The 15025-nt window shown below is 49.7% G+C and overlaps 1 protein-coding gene across 1 annotated transcript; it reads left to right on the top strand.

Annotated features, from left to right (window-relative positions):
• The first annotated feature begins 218 nt into the window (after window positions 1–218).
• LOC106886405 (cytochrome P450 4B1-like) lies at window positions 219–13149 on the top strand. Its single transcript, XM_014939339.1, has 12 exons — window positions 219–398; window positions 4983–5127; window positions 5790–5834; window positions 6370–6497; window positions 8010–8134; window positions 8236–8387; window positions 8772–8878; window positions 9382–9572; window positions 10126–10259; window positions 10986–11050; window positions 11560–11642; window positions 12390–13149. The coding sequence occupies exons 1-12, from the start codon at window positions 219–221 to the stop codon at window positions 12556–12558; spliced, it is 1524 nt and encodes a 507-aa protein (XP_014794825.1). The 3' UTR covers window positions 12559–13149.
• The last annotated feature ends 1876 nt before the right edge of the window (window positions 13150–15025 follow it).

The following is a 15025-nucleotide window of genomic DNA, read 5'->3' as shown; positions in this document are numbered from 1 at the left end:
CCGGGGGCTTCCTTCCCGTTTTTACGGGCGAGCGGTGCCTTCCCCCCGGCCCCCGCGGGATGCTCCCCCTCCCCAACAAGCCCCGCCGTGATTTGGCAGCCGCTCGGACTCTGAACCTGCCTCCTCCGCCCTGCATTGGTTGAAGGAGACCGGTGCCGGGCGGTGACACCGACCTCCCCCTGCACCCGGCGGCCGGTGGCTGCCATCGCCGGAGGGGGATGAAGCTCTCCTGGTTGGGGGTGGATGTCTCCCGGGTGCTCCACTTGGCCGCCGTCTTCTGCCTGACCTGCGTCCTGCTGAAGGCCATCCAGCTCTACCACCGCCGCCGGGAGCTGCTGAGGGCGCTGGCCGATTTCCCCGGCGCCCCGACCCACTGGCTCTTGGGGCACGTCCACGAGGTGGGGCGAGAACCGGGGATGCTCTGCCAGGGGGGGGACGGAGGGACCCCAGGAAGAGGTTTCCCCGAGCAGCGCGGGGGAATGATGCTGGAGGACTTGGGGGGAACGATGCCGGAGGGACCTGGGAGGGAATGATGCTGGAGGACCCGGGAGGGAATGATGCTGGAGGACCCTGGAGGGAATCTGAGGGGTCTGGAGCACAAGTCTTACGAGGAGAGACTGAGGGAGCTGGGGTTGTTCAGTCTGGGGAAGAGGAGACTGAGGGGAGACCTTATCGCTCTGTACAAGTACCTGAAAGGAAGCTGTAGAGAGGCAGGGGTCGGTCTCTTCCTCCAAGCTACAGACGATAGGACAAGGGGTAATGGCTTCAAGTTGCGCCAGGGGAAGTTCAGGTTGGATATTAGGAAACATTTCTTTACTGAAAGGGTTGGGTGTCAGGCATTGGAATGGACTGCCCAGGGAGGTGGGGGAGTCACCATCCCCGGAGGTATTTAAGAAACGTGTAGCCATGGCTCTTCAGGGCATGCTCTAGTGCCCAAGATTATTGGTTTGTGGTGGGCTGTGTGGGTGGGTGATGGTTTTGGTTTGGTTGTTGTTGTTGTGTGTTTAGGGGGTGGGCGGCGGTGTTTTCTTTTTCTTTTTCTTTTTTTTTTTTTGTGGTTGGACTCGATGATCTCTGAGGTCCCTTCCAACCACTACAATTCTGTGATTATGTGATGCTGTGAATGATGCTGGAGGGACCCGGGAGGGAATGATGCCAGTAGGACCTGTCCCTGCAGTCCAGGAGAATTGCTTCTGCTGGTCCCCGGGGGGGAAGAGGGTAAGGGAAAGGTGAGCATCCTTTTTCTCAGCCGTTCAACCTGCTTTCTCCGTGGTGATGCCGAGGGAACGGCACAGGCTGGCTGCTGCAGAACGCCCGGTGGAAAGAGGCGTTGGCTGGCTCACCGGTAAAGAAAGTGGCAATATAACGTGGCGTGGGCAAGGTTGTTCTGGGCTGTAACCCGGCATTGGTGCTGGAGGCAGCAGAGCCACCCTGCAGGTTCCACCATCACCTCTCTGCTCCCGTCAAAGTCAGGGCACAGCCGCTGCAGCTGTCCCTGAAGAGATGCCCACTGATCCCAGCATCCAGAAGCACCTTCTCTCCCTTGCCAGCTTGCACCGGCTTCACGGCCAGGCAAGCCAGACGTGGCATTTGTCATTTTGTGTCACGTTTCAGCCACAAAACGCATCCCAAGTATGGCATCTGGCACAGGGGCTACGTATCTTTTTAAGGTTGCATTAAAGCCACGACTAACCAAGCCCTCATGTCTGGGCACTCATGGTGTGGGTGACTTTTCCCTGAGGAATGTGCTTGCCCACACTAGTCAGCGTGGCTGCCTTGGCAAACAGATTTCCACAACTCAGCAGCAGTTTCACGAGGGGTAACGAGCTGCCTGATGCAAAAGGCTTTTCCATACATGCTGCTTTAAATTGCCCTGACCTCTCCTGGACTCTGCCAATGCCCTGTCCTGGCCAAACCTGTGGCACATTAAATAACCAGCACCCTGAAAAGTAGCTGGGAAATCTGGAGGGGGCCTCCTGGAGCTCGTCTCCGCACCGTGGCAGCCCCAGTTTTCTTGCACTGGATGGGACAGTCAGTCTTTTGGCAACGTAAGCATGAGGATGGGCCAGTGCAGGGCTTTGTTGTGCTGCCAGTTAGACTTTAAAACTGCAATTAAATAAAGTATGTTAGCCTGTTTGTCGGTAGTGACTATTTATCCTGGAATGGGATATAACTGTCTGTGCAGATCACTCGCTCCCTTCGTGGCTAGGTTGTTCACAGCTCAGCTTTTGCTTTGGGCAGTGTTTTTTGAAGAATTCCTGTTTTTGCAAATTTGCTGGTTAAATGCTGCTGAATTCCTGGATTCCTCAGAGCCAAACAGTTCATTGTGCCGGCGGGGAAACTGGCAATGCTCTGAGAACATACTGAATACAACGTTTACAGGCACCTCGGAAGAGGGCTTGAGAGCTGCATTCAGGGAAGGTGCTGACGCTTCCTGTTCTGTTGATTTAAAATGATCAATTGCCAGTTTTGATTCAGGTCAAATATATATTGAGGTCTCAAATATATTTGTCCTGCCTTGGGTGGGTCTCCTGGGAATACATCGCTTTGTTCTAAAGCGTTCTTAGGTGTCAGTCTCTGCTTATGCAAACCACGTGGTAGAAATGACATTAAAATATCGGGAGCGGTTGTGTAGAGCTGTTCAGTCTTTGTTAAAACCCAGAGTGCCAGCCCCGAGCTGCCCAAACCGACTTCCCAAGGTCAGGGCCAGTGGGAAGCAGAGGACAGCAGGGCACACGGGGCTGTCGGTCCCTGGGTAGCCCTTTGCCCCCATTTGCCCTGCACAGACAGTGGGTGGAGAGGAGCCAGCGTGGTTCTGACTGGCCACAACACAGCTTTGTGCTCAGATTTCAGCTCCTGTGTTTCCTGTTTCATTTGCTATCCGTGTGTGGTCATTAAAAGGGTCTTTAAGCGCCTCTTCCCAGATGCTTTTAGTGTTGGATCCGTTTCAAAACTTGCATTTCAGCTATTGCCTTTCTTCCTTAGACCCAAGAGGGGTTTATAATTTTCTTTTCAAGCCCCCGAGGGAGGAAGAAGTACAAGCGATGGTCTTTGACGGTAGCTGGAGCCCTGGTTAAGAAGCAGGACCTTTCCATTCCTGTTCCTCTGCAGCCCGCAGGACTTTACACCCTGTGGCCTGGGAGTGCTCAGCACAGCAGGTAGAGGTTACTCACCTTGAGGGTAACCTCTTCTCTCAAACAAACCCATCCCACCCTCTGCCAGGGTAGGGATAGTTTTTGATAGTGCAAACCAAGGCCAGTGCTCAAAAACAGGGTTGGATGCAAACGCTTTTAGCATTAGGACTTCTGCCAGCAAGGCTTATTCAGCATCTCCTAATTACTTCGGGATGGGAGGAAGCACAAGCAGACGTATCAAAGGGACTTTCATGTGTTGAGGTGTCACTCAGCTAAAGGCACCATGCCAAGCCCCACTTCTGCTGGTGTTGCTGGTGCTGGGGAGGGCTGCCTCCTTTTCCCCCAGAACTTGATTCCCCAACCACAGAAACCAATGGTTCTCTTTAGCAAGTCCGAAAACTTGAACTTGAGCAAGAGAAGTTGAATGGTACCTTTCTACGTAAATGATAGCTAGGTGTCGTGGATAACTGGATGTCGTTCTGCCAAACGTGAGAGACACATGGGACGTGCTGCAGGGACATTCTCAGCTCACAAGGAAAGGGGACAGAGCCTGGCCGTGTCCCCACACAGCCTGTGCAGTCCTCTGGCAGATGCCCCGTGGCTCCTGAGCACCCTCTCCGAGACAGGGCCTGACATGGGTGGGTGGTTGAGTACAAGCCATCTCCCTGGTTGAGAAACATTAGCCAACCTAAGAGCTGAGCTGAGCTAACTCAGCACCAAAGCCATTGAAGAAACTCTCAATCGATAGGGTGACTTTGGGGCTGATTTCTGCAGCAGTATGCAGATGTAATTCAACTTCAAGTTTCAAGTCAAAGCAGCAGCAGCAGCTACGTCAGCCCTAGTTGACCAAAATCCTCCCCCCTGCATATTATGGCATGTAGTTTCTGTTCAAAGAAAAGAGGATTCCTGCACAGCTTTGTCTCTGTGATCTTTTTTATTCTGCCTGTGACTTTCGATCTTTCCCCTGATCTTTCTGATGATCGATTTTTGGCTATTGCCTGTTTAATATACAACAACACCAGCTATAAAAGCAATAAAATCATGACTGATTTCAAGGAGTGAACCCGCCAGTGTCACTGCTATGAATGCTGGTGCTCACATTACTCCGTAGCGTGTGGCTTCCAAGGACCAGAGATAAACCTTCCTGGGAGCACCAGCTCTTCATCGCCTGTTAAATTCAATTCCTGAAAGTCAATGAAATCTTAATTGTTATTAACCAGTGTCCCCTCCTCTGTACACTCTGTTGGTGACTGCGGTCTCATTCTGTCGAATTTTACCTGGACACTGGCCTTCTCCACCTAAATGGCTGGAGGAAGCTGTGGCCCAGGTTTCCCAGTCAGGAGGCATTGTTACACCAGGGCAGACACAGCAGTGATGCCTTTGGCTGCTGTAAAAGTGCTGCTGTAAAAGTGCTGCTGTGTTTTCTGATGACTGCAGGGTGCTAATTGCTCAGCTATGCGTGCGTAAGAACATATTTGCATACCACAAAATGCAGAAGCTGTCCGGGGCAAATCTGAGTCTTCTTTGGGGTGACCATGGAAAAAAGAGCAGGTAATGTACATGGATTGATAGGTACCACCACTGTCCCTAAGGGGTCAGTGGTTAGGAAGTGTCCATGGTTAGGGTCAATTGATAAGGAAGAATTATTTCATATGAGGTTTAAAAGTAAATAGCATCTCTACTTTTCATGCTCAGGAAACCCAGAGGGACAACACCTTGTTTGCGATCACCTGGTTTTGTGATACAGAAAGATCTTGAGCTTTTTAAGAAAGTGGTTTGGGATATTATTTATATTTTTTTTCTCTGAATCTAAGTATTGTTTTTCTTTCTACTTCCCCACAACTACAGTTTCTCAAGGAGGAAGAGTCCCTGGAAAAGGTGGAGATCTGGGCACAGAAGTACCCATACGCTCACCCTGTCTGGTTTGGGAGTTTCTCAGCATTCCTGATTGTCACCGATCCCGACTATGCCAAGGCTCTGTTGGCCAGGGGAGGTGAGGAGATGATGCATCCAGCTGTGGAGCAACAACCACAGCCTGCAGGTTTCCCATACCAGCCTAAAAATTAACAGCAAGGGAGGGTTTCACAGAGAGGTTGTCTCACAGAAATCATCTAAAAGGCATGGAGAGATGTCCCTCCTTCATGCCCTGCCCTCAATGCTTCTGGCACAGGGCTGTGGGGATGAGCGGGACTCCTCTAAATCTGGCAAATCAAAATTCCTCAAGTGCTCATTGAAAAGTTATCTTCTTGGTTCCTGGCCCCAGCAAAGAGAAGAAAGCTGGAAGCTTTTTTTCCCAGCTCAGACTCCTGGCTCCTACTCTGGTGCCATGTCTTTGGTGCACCCAGAGAGAAAGGTGCTAAACAATGCTGCCTGGGAGGGTTAATCATTTATGACACAGCACAGACTTTGGACTATCAATATTCTTGTTTATTTCTGTCTGGGCATCTGCTTTTGTACGTGCTTCTTGCAGCTGGGCCAAACAGTGTTGTTTTGTTGTGAAATACTGATGAATTCTGCAGGGATGCCACCAATTCTGCTTCATACCCAACCAAAAGTGAGAGCCCAGGGGGAGCTTTCAGGTGCAAACCAGTGGGTTGATGCTGCTGAAACATTGACCATTTTACTTTCTCTTTCCTTATCACTTTTTTTTTACAGATCCCAAGGATAACATCAGCTATAAACACCTTGTCCCATGGATCGGTATGTATTCCCAGGGCTTTGCCTACCAGGAATGATTCTGAAGTTAGTCAAGAACATGCGATAAATAAACAGCATTGGCCTTCTTCCAGTTGTGATGAAAGGTTTCCCAAAATTATTACAGTGAATTGAAAAAGGTACTAGATAATGCTATTTTTTTGAGATTCAAGGAAAGAGAGTTCAGACATAGTCGAACGTACAAATGAGAACCACTTACATGTCCATAGTTAGCAAAAGGTGGTGATGGGAGAAGCTCAGATTCAGTAGAGGACTGGTGAAAAAGGCATCTGTTGGTCTGAAATTCTGAGCTCCAGCAGTGACGGTGTTTCTTTTGGGAGGCAGTGCTGGGTGGTTTCAGTGGAGCAGGGCTCTGCTCAGCCTGGGGAAGCCTGGAGCTGACGGCAGCATTTGGAAATGATCCTTCATAGCAGCTCAGACAGATTTAATGGTATTCCTTGAAGGCGGAGGCTGTGTCCTCAGGCAGGTGAAACCAGCCTGCTCGTGCCCAGCAAAACATGCCTTGCTTGTGTTTCCCCAGGGAACGGATTGCTGATCTTACATGGGCCGAAATGGCACCAACATCGAAAACTCCTGACTCCGGGGTTTCATTACGACGTCTTGAAACCGTACGTGGCCCTGATGGCAGAGTCTACTAACGTGATGCTGGTAGGGCTCGTACCTGATGCTTCTCTCTCTGCCCTGTTAGTAGGTAAATGCTGGAGCAGGGTTTTCTTACAGTGCCCTTGCTTACAACCCGGTAATTGTCAGGACAGGCTGTGTGCTGGTGGTCAAGCTTTCCAAGTCACCACAAATCCCTGCCCGTGAGTTGGAAGGTCAAGCCTCCCTGCAGGGACTATGTCTCTGGTACCGCTCTGGGCTCTGTGGCCAAGACCTGAGGGTTAATGTTACTGCCATCCCCAAACTGTGCCTAATCTCAATCCCAGCTGCAACTTCTTATAAGGTTTTGGGTTTTATTTTGTAAATGAAGAATTGAAGTAAATGAAGTTTTGTAATAAATCCTGAAAATATAAAGGTTGGAACAGAGCTGTGCTGTGACCTAAGGTTAAAGAGTATCTTTTGCTGTCAACATACCCATAATTGGATTGCAATCCCTGCCTTGTCTAATACACAGTGAAACTGCACTGTTCTCCCATCCATTGGTGCTGGGCACAATGGAAGCCAGTACAAATTACAGGTGAAGGGCACCAGGCTTTGTGCACCTGGACCAGCAGGAATCTGGGTGCCAGATCTATTCCTTTTCCTTTGTCTCCCTCCTTCCAGCCTCCCCAGCAGCTCCTGGCTGTCCTCCCTCCCACAGGCCCAGGGAACAGCCAGGAGCTGGGGACTGGAGGGCCAGGAGAGCTTTTGTAATGCCCACAAGTGCCTGGCAGTTTATAATTCCTTGCAGATAATGCAAAGTGCCTATTGGGGAAGCCCATGCCACCAGGTGGCAATCGTTGTATGTGTTAAGGATGCAAGTCCATCCATATCAGCCCTGTTCCCCAGCCCGGTTTCATGCTGTGGGAGTTTCAGATGTGACTGTGCTCCTCCAATTCCTGCCTTTCTCAGCTTTTGAGTCCCCTGGTTCCTTACAGCCATGAATGGACAGAGGATTCAACATCATTTCATGTCTGCCAGGCAAGAGAGACACTATTTATACTTTCTATAGGGATCCCCTATGGGAGGAGTTGAGCACGAGCTCCTATATTATATGCTGGGAAAACACTGTGGGAGAGAAATCATGAGATGGAAGCCTACATCTTAGACACCAAAGGCGCTAAAGTCATATGTGCTTGTGGGAAAAGACAGAAAACACAGCTTCGGTGAAGCCCAATGCCAACAGATTAGTGTCTTGTGTAGGAAACACACTGCACCCTAAGAGAGGCTTTTGGCACATTACCCAGTGATGTGCCCATCCTGGGGTTCACCAGGGTAGGGTGTACCAGGGCTCACCACTGCCAGGATTTGAGAGTAGCAGCTGCCTGAGACAAATTTTGCATTAATCATCCCACTCTTGGCTTCCGTTCTCCAGGATTTTGGTGGCAGCTAAGAGTTCCTCTTCTTTTTTTCGATTTCTCTGGGATGTATCCCTAGCTGAGCAGTCATTAACCCAAAGGTGATCACAGATCATGCAGAACTGTCCCTTACCTTCTCATTTCTGTCTCCTTTGGACCCTAGGATAAATGGGAACGGCTGATCACAGATGGGAAACCGGTGGAGCTCTTTGAGCATGTCAGCTTGATGACTCTTGATAGCATCATGAAATGTGCCTTCAGTTGTCACAGCAACTGCCAGACCGACAGGTCAGTGCTGTCTGCCCCAAACCCTGGCAGAAAGTTTGCAGCTCAGAAGAGACACGGGCAAATTCGTTGTCATGATGCTTCCAAATTTGCGCTCCCCCCAGGAAAAACACCTACATCCAGGCCGTCTACGACCTATGCCACCTGGTGAACCAGCGTCTCCGCATCTTCCCCTACCACAACGACATCATTTACTGGCTCAGCCCCCACGGATATCGGTTCAGGAAGTTCTGCCAGCTCGCTCACGACCACACAGGTACTCGCTGCCTTCATCCTCTATGAAAGCTCCTGTTAAATGACCAAAGACTGGTGAGACAAGGGATGGGTGCTGCAGGCAACACCAATGCAAAGAATGATTTTCCTGTCCAAGCCAGGAGTGATTTTAATGCAGGGGCGGAAGGTAAAATAGGCTGAGGAGTCTGTGGTGGACAGAGAAGCTTGCAGAAAAGGATGGCAATGTGCACAACGTTTGTTGTCGTGCTGCTGAAAAAGCCAAACTGCCTGGGATGCAGGAGCCCACCTGTCAAACGCATCGTGAACTGAGTGGTGGTCACCCCTTGGTTGAGCTTTGCATTGGCAGGATGATTTTGCTGCTCAGCATTTCCTGCCCCCAATGAACCTATAACTCTTTCTTCCCCAGACAAGGTGATTCGCGATCGAAAAGAGTCCCTTAAAGATGAACAGGAGTTTGAAAAGATCCAGAAGAAGAGGCATTTGGACTTCTTGGACATTCTGCTGTGTGCCAAAGTGAGTGGTGAGGAGTGGATGTGTGGCGGGGCAGCAGGGTCCAAAAGCCAGTCAGTCTTTGCAGCGGTGCCACAAACCACCAGAGACCCTCAGGACCGTATAAGCCATTAAAATAAATTAGTCCAGTCCGAGTCCAGCCCAGTTGCAGAGGGGCCAAGGTCATCCAATTTTCCACCATGGAAACATTGGTAGCAGCTGTTGGGGAACACAACACGCAGAGGGATTTCATAGTCCTGGTGGTTTAATATCAGGGGGATAAAGGGATTTACAAGTGAAGGAAAAAGGGCCCTGAATTCAGTCTAAACAGAGATTGATTTGGCTTATACATATCCCAGGGGCATCACCACACCCCTTTGCAATAGCTGAGAGAATATAATGTCCCCTCTTGGGATATTGTATTTCATATATATGGATCTGTATCACTATAAAATATATATATATATATATATATATATAAAAATATATATATATATGGGCTACTGAAAGTGTCTCTGGCCTGTTAGGATGAGAATGGAGCTGGACTGTCTGACGAGGACCTACGTGCCGAGGTGGACACATTCATGTTTGAGGGCCATGATACGACAGCCAGTGGGATCTCCTGGCTCTTGTACTGCCTGGCGTCACACCCTGAGCACCAGGCACGGTGCCGGGAGGAGATCCAGGGGATCCTGGGGGACCGAGAGACACTTCAGTGGTAAGGTTGCACATTTCCTCAGCTGGTAACATTTTTTTCCATTGCGGGTGTTTCTAAGTGAGCAATATCTTCAAGACCTGAAAGCTGGGGTGCTAAAGGACTCATTTGAAAGGTTGCTGCATGCACAGGGACTTCATAGGATGGAGGAGATACTGCATCCTTCAGCTAAATCTGCCTCCCTGCCTTTCAGGACTCCTATTGCCAGGGCAGACATAAGAAAAAAACATCCCAAACCAGGAGGACGTGTTGGATGTTGTGCCGAGACCTTGGCCAACAACATTGCCCTTTGCTTTCTCCTGGTTTCTCACCACAGGACATTGTAGTCATGGCTTTTCACCTTTTGCTGTCACTTTGCACTTGAGCTTAAGGTTGCTCAGATGTATTTTGGGGTCCCCAGCTTGCAGAAGCCCATGATTGGATATTGTGGGTCCCTCCATACACCCCATCTGTTGCAAGGGGGTTTGCCCAGGGGGCTGGTGGCCATGGGGCAAGGGACCTCCTGGCAGCAGGGGGAGCAGGGGGGCTCAGCCTGTCTCTGCCTCTGTCCTGGCAGGGAGGACCTGGGCAAGATGACTTACAGCACCATGTGCATTAAGGAGAGCCTTCGCCTTTACCCACCAGTGCCTGGTGTGTCCCGGCAGCTCAACAAACCCATCACCTTCCCCGATGGACGCACCTTGCCTGAAGGTCTGTAAATCCCATTCTTGCTTCACAAAACCATGTTTTCGGACTTCAGCCCTGCCTCTGTGACCTGCTCCTCACCGGCACAGATGTTCAGATAGGACTGTTGGCATCCCATTGATAGGCTGAGGTCTGGGATGTACAACAGCATCCCCGTGACATCCTTCCTGCCACCGTCACTATGGGGCAGCTATAAGCCTATGCCAAAAGACCCTTCTCTTCCTTGCCAAGCACAAGCTCATGGTTCACCCATTTTGGCAAACTGTAGGAGCCGGGGGAACAGGGACTGGTCCCATCCCAACCTGTAGAATGGGAACTGCCCTGTGCTGCTCCATTCCTTCTCTGATTTGGCACACAAGCAGGCAGTGTCAGGTTGGGGACCGCATGCCTATAGTGCTGTTGCCTCCCTCTTTTCCACCTTTTGCCTGCTTACAACTAAACATAGTTGACATAGTGCTTAGTGACATGGTTTAGTGATGTTTTTTTATCAGAGTTAGGTTGATGGTTGGACTAGATAACCTTAAAGGTCCCTTCCAACCTAGACAATTCTATGATTCTAAACAAATGGAAAATGTTTAGTTTTCTCTGAAGCCAGTGACAAAACCCCCATAGGTTTCCAGTTGACAGAGGTGACCATGATGATTTCCACAGACCTTTGTGTGAACAGGCTGCAACCTCCCATTTAGTTTCTTTGTCACTGAGCCCTTTTTCTCCTCCTCCATTGCTTTACAGGCAGCGTCGCTGCGATAAGCATTTATTTCATTCACAGAAACCCCGCGGTATGGAAAGACCCTTTGGTAAGTTTCCTTTTGCCTTATAATAATTTTTCCCCTTTATGTGCCTCTTTGAATGCCCTCTTCACCTGTTACCTCCTTGCTACTGAGCACCTTTGGGCATGGGAATCACGCTGAGCTGTGACCACCTTGAGTGACTCTTGGCCAGCTGTGGCACACGGTGGTCAAACCATTAGGGCTGGGTGCTCCCCAAACAGTAAGACAAAGTGCTCAGAAGAGCTTGTTGTATTAACAGGTGAAAAGATTATTTTTTACTTAGTCTACAGGTGGAGAACTGAATACCAGCTCCCTAATTTTCATCATATCTATGTTTGGTTCATCTTGGCAAAACCATTGCCAAACTCAGTGGAAAGCAAAAGAGTCTGGTGTATGAGTTTCAGTCCATCTCAAAATGAATTCTCTCTCCAATGGGGTTGTTCAGAAATTAATGGGTGTCATGTTTCTGAAGATAGCAGTCAGTACTGTCTTCCTTAAATCATCACTTTTTCTTGCTGTGAACTCTTCATTTCCAGGTGTTTGACCCTTTGCGGTTTTCCCCGGAGAACATCTCTGGCAGACACTCTCACGCCTTCCTGCCTTTTTCTGCTGGAACCAGGTAAAGTGCATTGAACGCTGAAGGAGCAGTGGGGAGAGAAAACATGCATCCCTGGAAATTGCTCAGCCCGAGAAGCATGTGCTGCTGTTATAGTTACTGTCAGAGAAGCACTCAAAAAGTGCTTTCAGAGACCACTGCCTGAAGTCCTGGCCCTGCAGCACTGAGTAGTTCATGAGCATATACCAAGCACGTGTGCTGCAGAGAGGTTCTGCTTCCAGCAGGCAAAATGGGAAGGAAGCACCTCTGAGCCCTTCTTGGGGATGAGGAGTGAGGTCCCAAAGCTACTGAGCATCCTGCTGGCGTCACACGGGAAGCCTGCAGCATCCTGGGCTCACCTACTCTCCTTCTCTCCTTGATGCTGAGACCACATCCCACCCCTTGGTCCTTTGATTCCCCATTCTCCCTTGCTCCCAATCCTCCCCTTCACCCTGCACTCACCCCACTGAGGCAAACATGTTGCAGAGCCTCGTTTGGAGACCCATCACCTCAGCTCTGCTGACCTCTCCATTGGCTTCCCCATCTCCCCTCCTTCCCCATGTTCACACATCCAGGAGATCCCAATGCTCCCCCAGATTTCGCCTGCTCAGCCCATGCCCCTGCTTTTGCCAGCCAAAATACCACCTGGGACCCACAGAGCTGTGGAGGGAAAGGGTTGTGTGCTGGTGTGAGAGGGCTGGGATCTGGCCATAGGGTTTTGCTGTGCCCAGCACTGAGATGGGGTGGCTGAGCTGCTCTGTTTTACCCCAGGAACTGCATTGGGCAGCAGTTCGCCATGAATGAGATGAAGGTGGCACTGGCCCTGACCCTGCTCCGCTTTGAGCTCTCACCCGACCCCGCCAAGCCTCCCTGCAAAATACCTCGCATCATCCTTCGCTCCAAGAATGGGATTCACCTCTATCTAAAGAAAATCCGCTGATGGTCGAAAACTCCTGCCTTCGCCAGAGGGAGGGACCAAGCAGATGACGGGACAATATTTCTCTGGGGCAAAAGGTGCAGGGCAGGATTTGGGGATGAGGATTCCTGATTTCCGTGCTTCTTCCACCAGCTGAAAGCCCTTTCTGGCCTGGGCCCAGGTAGCCTGGGTGGCATTGCACAGACCCATTGCCATCTACTCCATGAGCGCCCATCTTGGAGCAGCCAGGCTTAGCCATGCCTCTTCTCTGGCTGTCCTCTTGCCCTGCTGTAAGGGCTGGCCTGGCCTGGGAATATCTGCAGGTCCCACTAGCTTCCTCCTTACCAAATCCTGCCTCCACACTCATGTCCTGGCCAAATCCATGGCCATTTCCAACCCCATTCCGTCATCAGCACCTTCCTCAGTGCCTAGAGGTCAGCCCTCCTCTCCTGCGGCAGGGACAGCCCGGGGCAGACCTCTGTCTCTCTTCTTGCACTCAATGTGTCTCTGTTTCATTGAAAGCACTGATTCTAGTTTGGGCTCTGACATCCTGCCTAAACTGCAAAAAATACTCTGTAATTTTGGTGTTAATAAACCAATAATTTTTTCCTGTAACAGCAGCTGCATCGTTTTTTTATTGCTGATGGTTGCCTGCTTTGTCACAAATATCAGGTAAACCCCTTTTAGGAATGGGAGATGGAGAGGAAACCCATGAGACAGCCCTGGGGGTGCCCAGCTGGGTCCGTGCCCCCAGGTCTCCAGCCAACACAGCACCTCTTTCCACAGGCAACCCCTTAACAGGGGTCCAGTGTGCAATCTTCATTTAAAGCTGCAAGGGAGGAGTTCTGATGGTTAGAAAGGGATTTTTTCCTCTTTTTTTTTTTTTTTTTTTAATTTCCTAAGCTGATGAAGTTATGAGAGTTGTATGCTTGAGGTACACTGGAGGACATTAGTGAGCTATCCTCTGCCTCTGCAGGAACCCTTATTGGGGTAGAAAGTGTCGAAATGGGAAACCCCAAGTACTGTTGTTGCAATTAGCGTCACGGTGACATTGGCTGTGGTTCCAGTGTCGTGTCACACAGCTCTCACCTGCAGAGATAAGGCAGATAGAAAGCAACAGGGGAAGCAGGAGGACCTTTTTGTGGAATACACTGTGCTACGCTATCAACACTATAAGCCCAATTGCTGGTGAGCCCCATTAACAGAAGGTTATATCAAACATAAAATTCTGTCCCATTTTAATTTCAAATACATAAAGGGTGCCCATAATAAATAGTAGAGATAATACAAATAACTTGTGTTGTCTCTCTGAGCACATTGCCAGTCCACTGCAAATGTTACACCAGAGGTGTCCTCAGAACAGCTGTAACTGAGAAGCTGCAAGAACCAGACCAGTATATTGTGCAAATAGGATTGCCCATGGACCTCCTCTGCCCCATCATCCATACCTCCTCTTATCACAGCTGTATCCACAGCTACCACCAAGCCCCCACAAACCCCTCTGTGTCCTCTCCACTTACCTCCATGCCAGCGCATCCAGCCACCATCGATAAATCCTGCCTGCTGTGGGATGGTCACTTAGCCAAGCAGCCTCGAGAAGACACATCCCTCAGCCAGCGTCACCACTTCATGGTGCTCCAGCCACCCAAGCCACAAATTAGTCCCTCCTATGAGCAAAACCTCCAGGTTGCCCTGAAGTAACTGCTATGATTCAGTAATACCCCATTTCAGAAGAAACGATGAAAGGAAGAAATTGCCTGTGTGCACGGGTGACACAGAGGACAGAACCGCGTCACCCAGCCTCACCCTGTATTCAGTTGGCATTTTGTTAAGCCTGTATACGCAAAAAATACCAGGAGATTTTCACCCTGTCGTGGATTTGCATCTATAGCTTATGAGGAGAAAAACTTGGGTGACCCCATATCCTGGAGTAAGTTGAAGGAGAGCAATTCTTTATCTCCTTCTGATGAGGCTCTGGTCCAAGAGGAAAGCAGCAAGTGCACCTGGTTCAGAGGTGTTCAGTCACAGCTTCTGGTGAGATGGCAAGTAATAAGCTGACAAAAGCCAGTTTCTTTGGTTATGTCAATCATGTTTCAGGGTCATTGGGTAAAAGCTCATGGGGTGAAAGGTGCGAACTCACCTCACCTCGGTTACTAAGCAGGGCTGTTCCAGCTACAGCAGCTGAGGAGCTATCTACCTGGGGCAATCTCTGATACCGAATTGAAAACTTTAAAATGAATAATTAATAATATTTAATAAATTAATAACAATAGTTAAACAACAATTTAAAAAGTAAAGCTTGCAACAGCTTCTCATGGGAGAGCATGAATGGAATTTGGGAAATTTGGGAGCTCAGAGGCTGGCCCGAGCTGTCGGCGTTACCCCACATCCCTTAGCTGCTCTGGGTGGGTAAACAGGGATTTCAGATTACAGCAGATCATTCTATATGCCATACTATCTGGCAAAAAGCACATGAAAACACAAGCATCAG

Source organism: Calidris pugnax, unplaced genomic scaffold (assembly GCF_001431845.1).
Source record: "Calidris pugnax isolate Ruff unplaced genomic scaffold, ASM143184v1 scaffold18, whole genome shotgun sequence".
Taxonomy (NCBI): Eukaryota; Metazoa; Chordata; class Aves; order Charadriiformes; family Scolopacidae; genus Calidris; species Calidris pugnax.
This window is presented reverse-complemented; position numbering and strand designations above follow the sequence as displayed.

Coding starts and splice junctions, on each gene's coding strand:
- LOC106886405 (XM_014939339.1), top strand. CDS start 219: ATGAAGCTCTCCTGGTTGGGGGTGGATGTCTCCCGGGTGCTCCACTTG. Junction 399..4,982: donor TCTTGGGGCACGTCCACGAG/GTGGGGCGAGAA, acceptor CCACAACTACAG/TTTCTCAAGGAGGAAGAGTC. Junction 8,135..8,235: donor AGCAACTGCCAGACCGACAG/GTCAGTGCTGTC, acceptor CGCTCCCCCCAG/GAAAAACACCTACATCCAGG.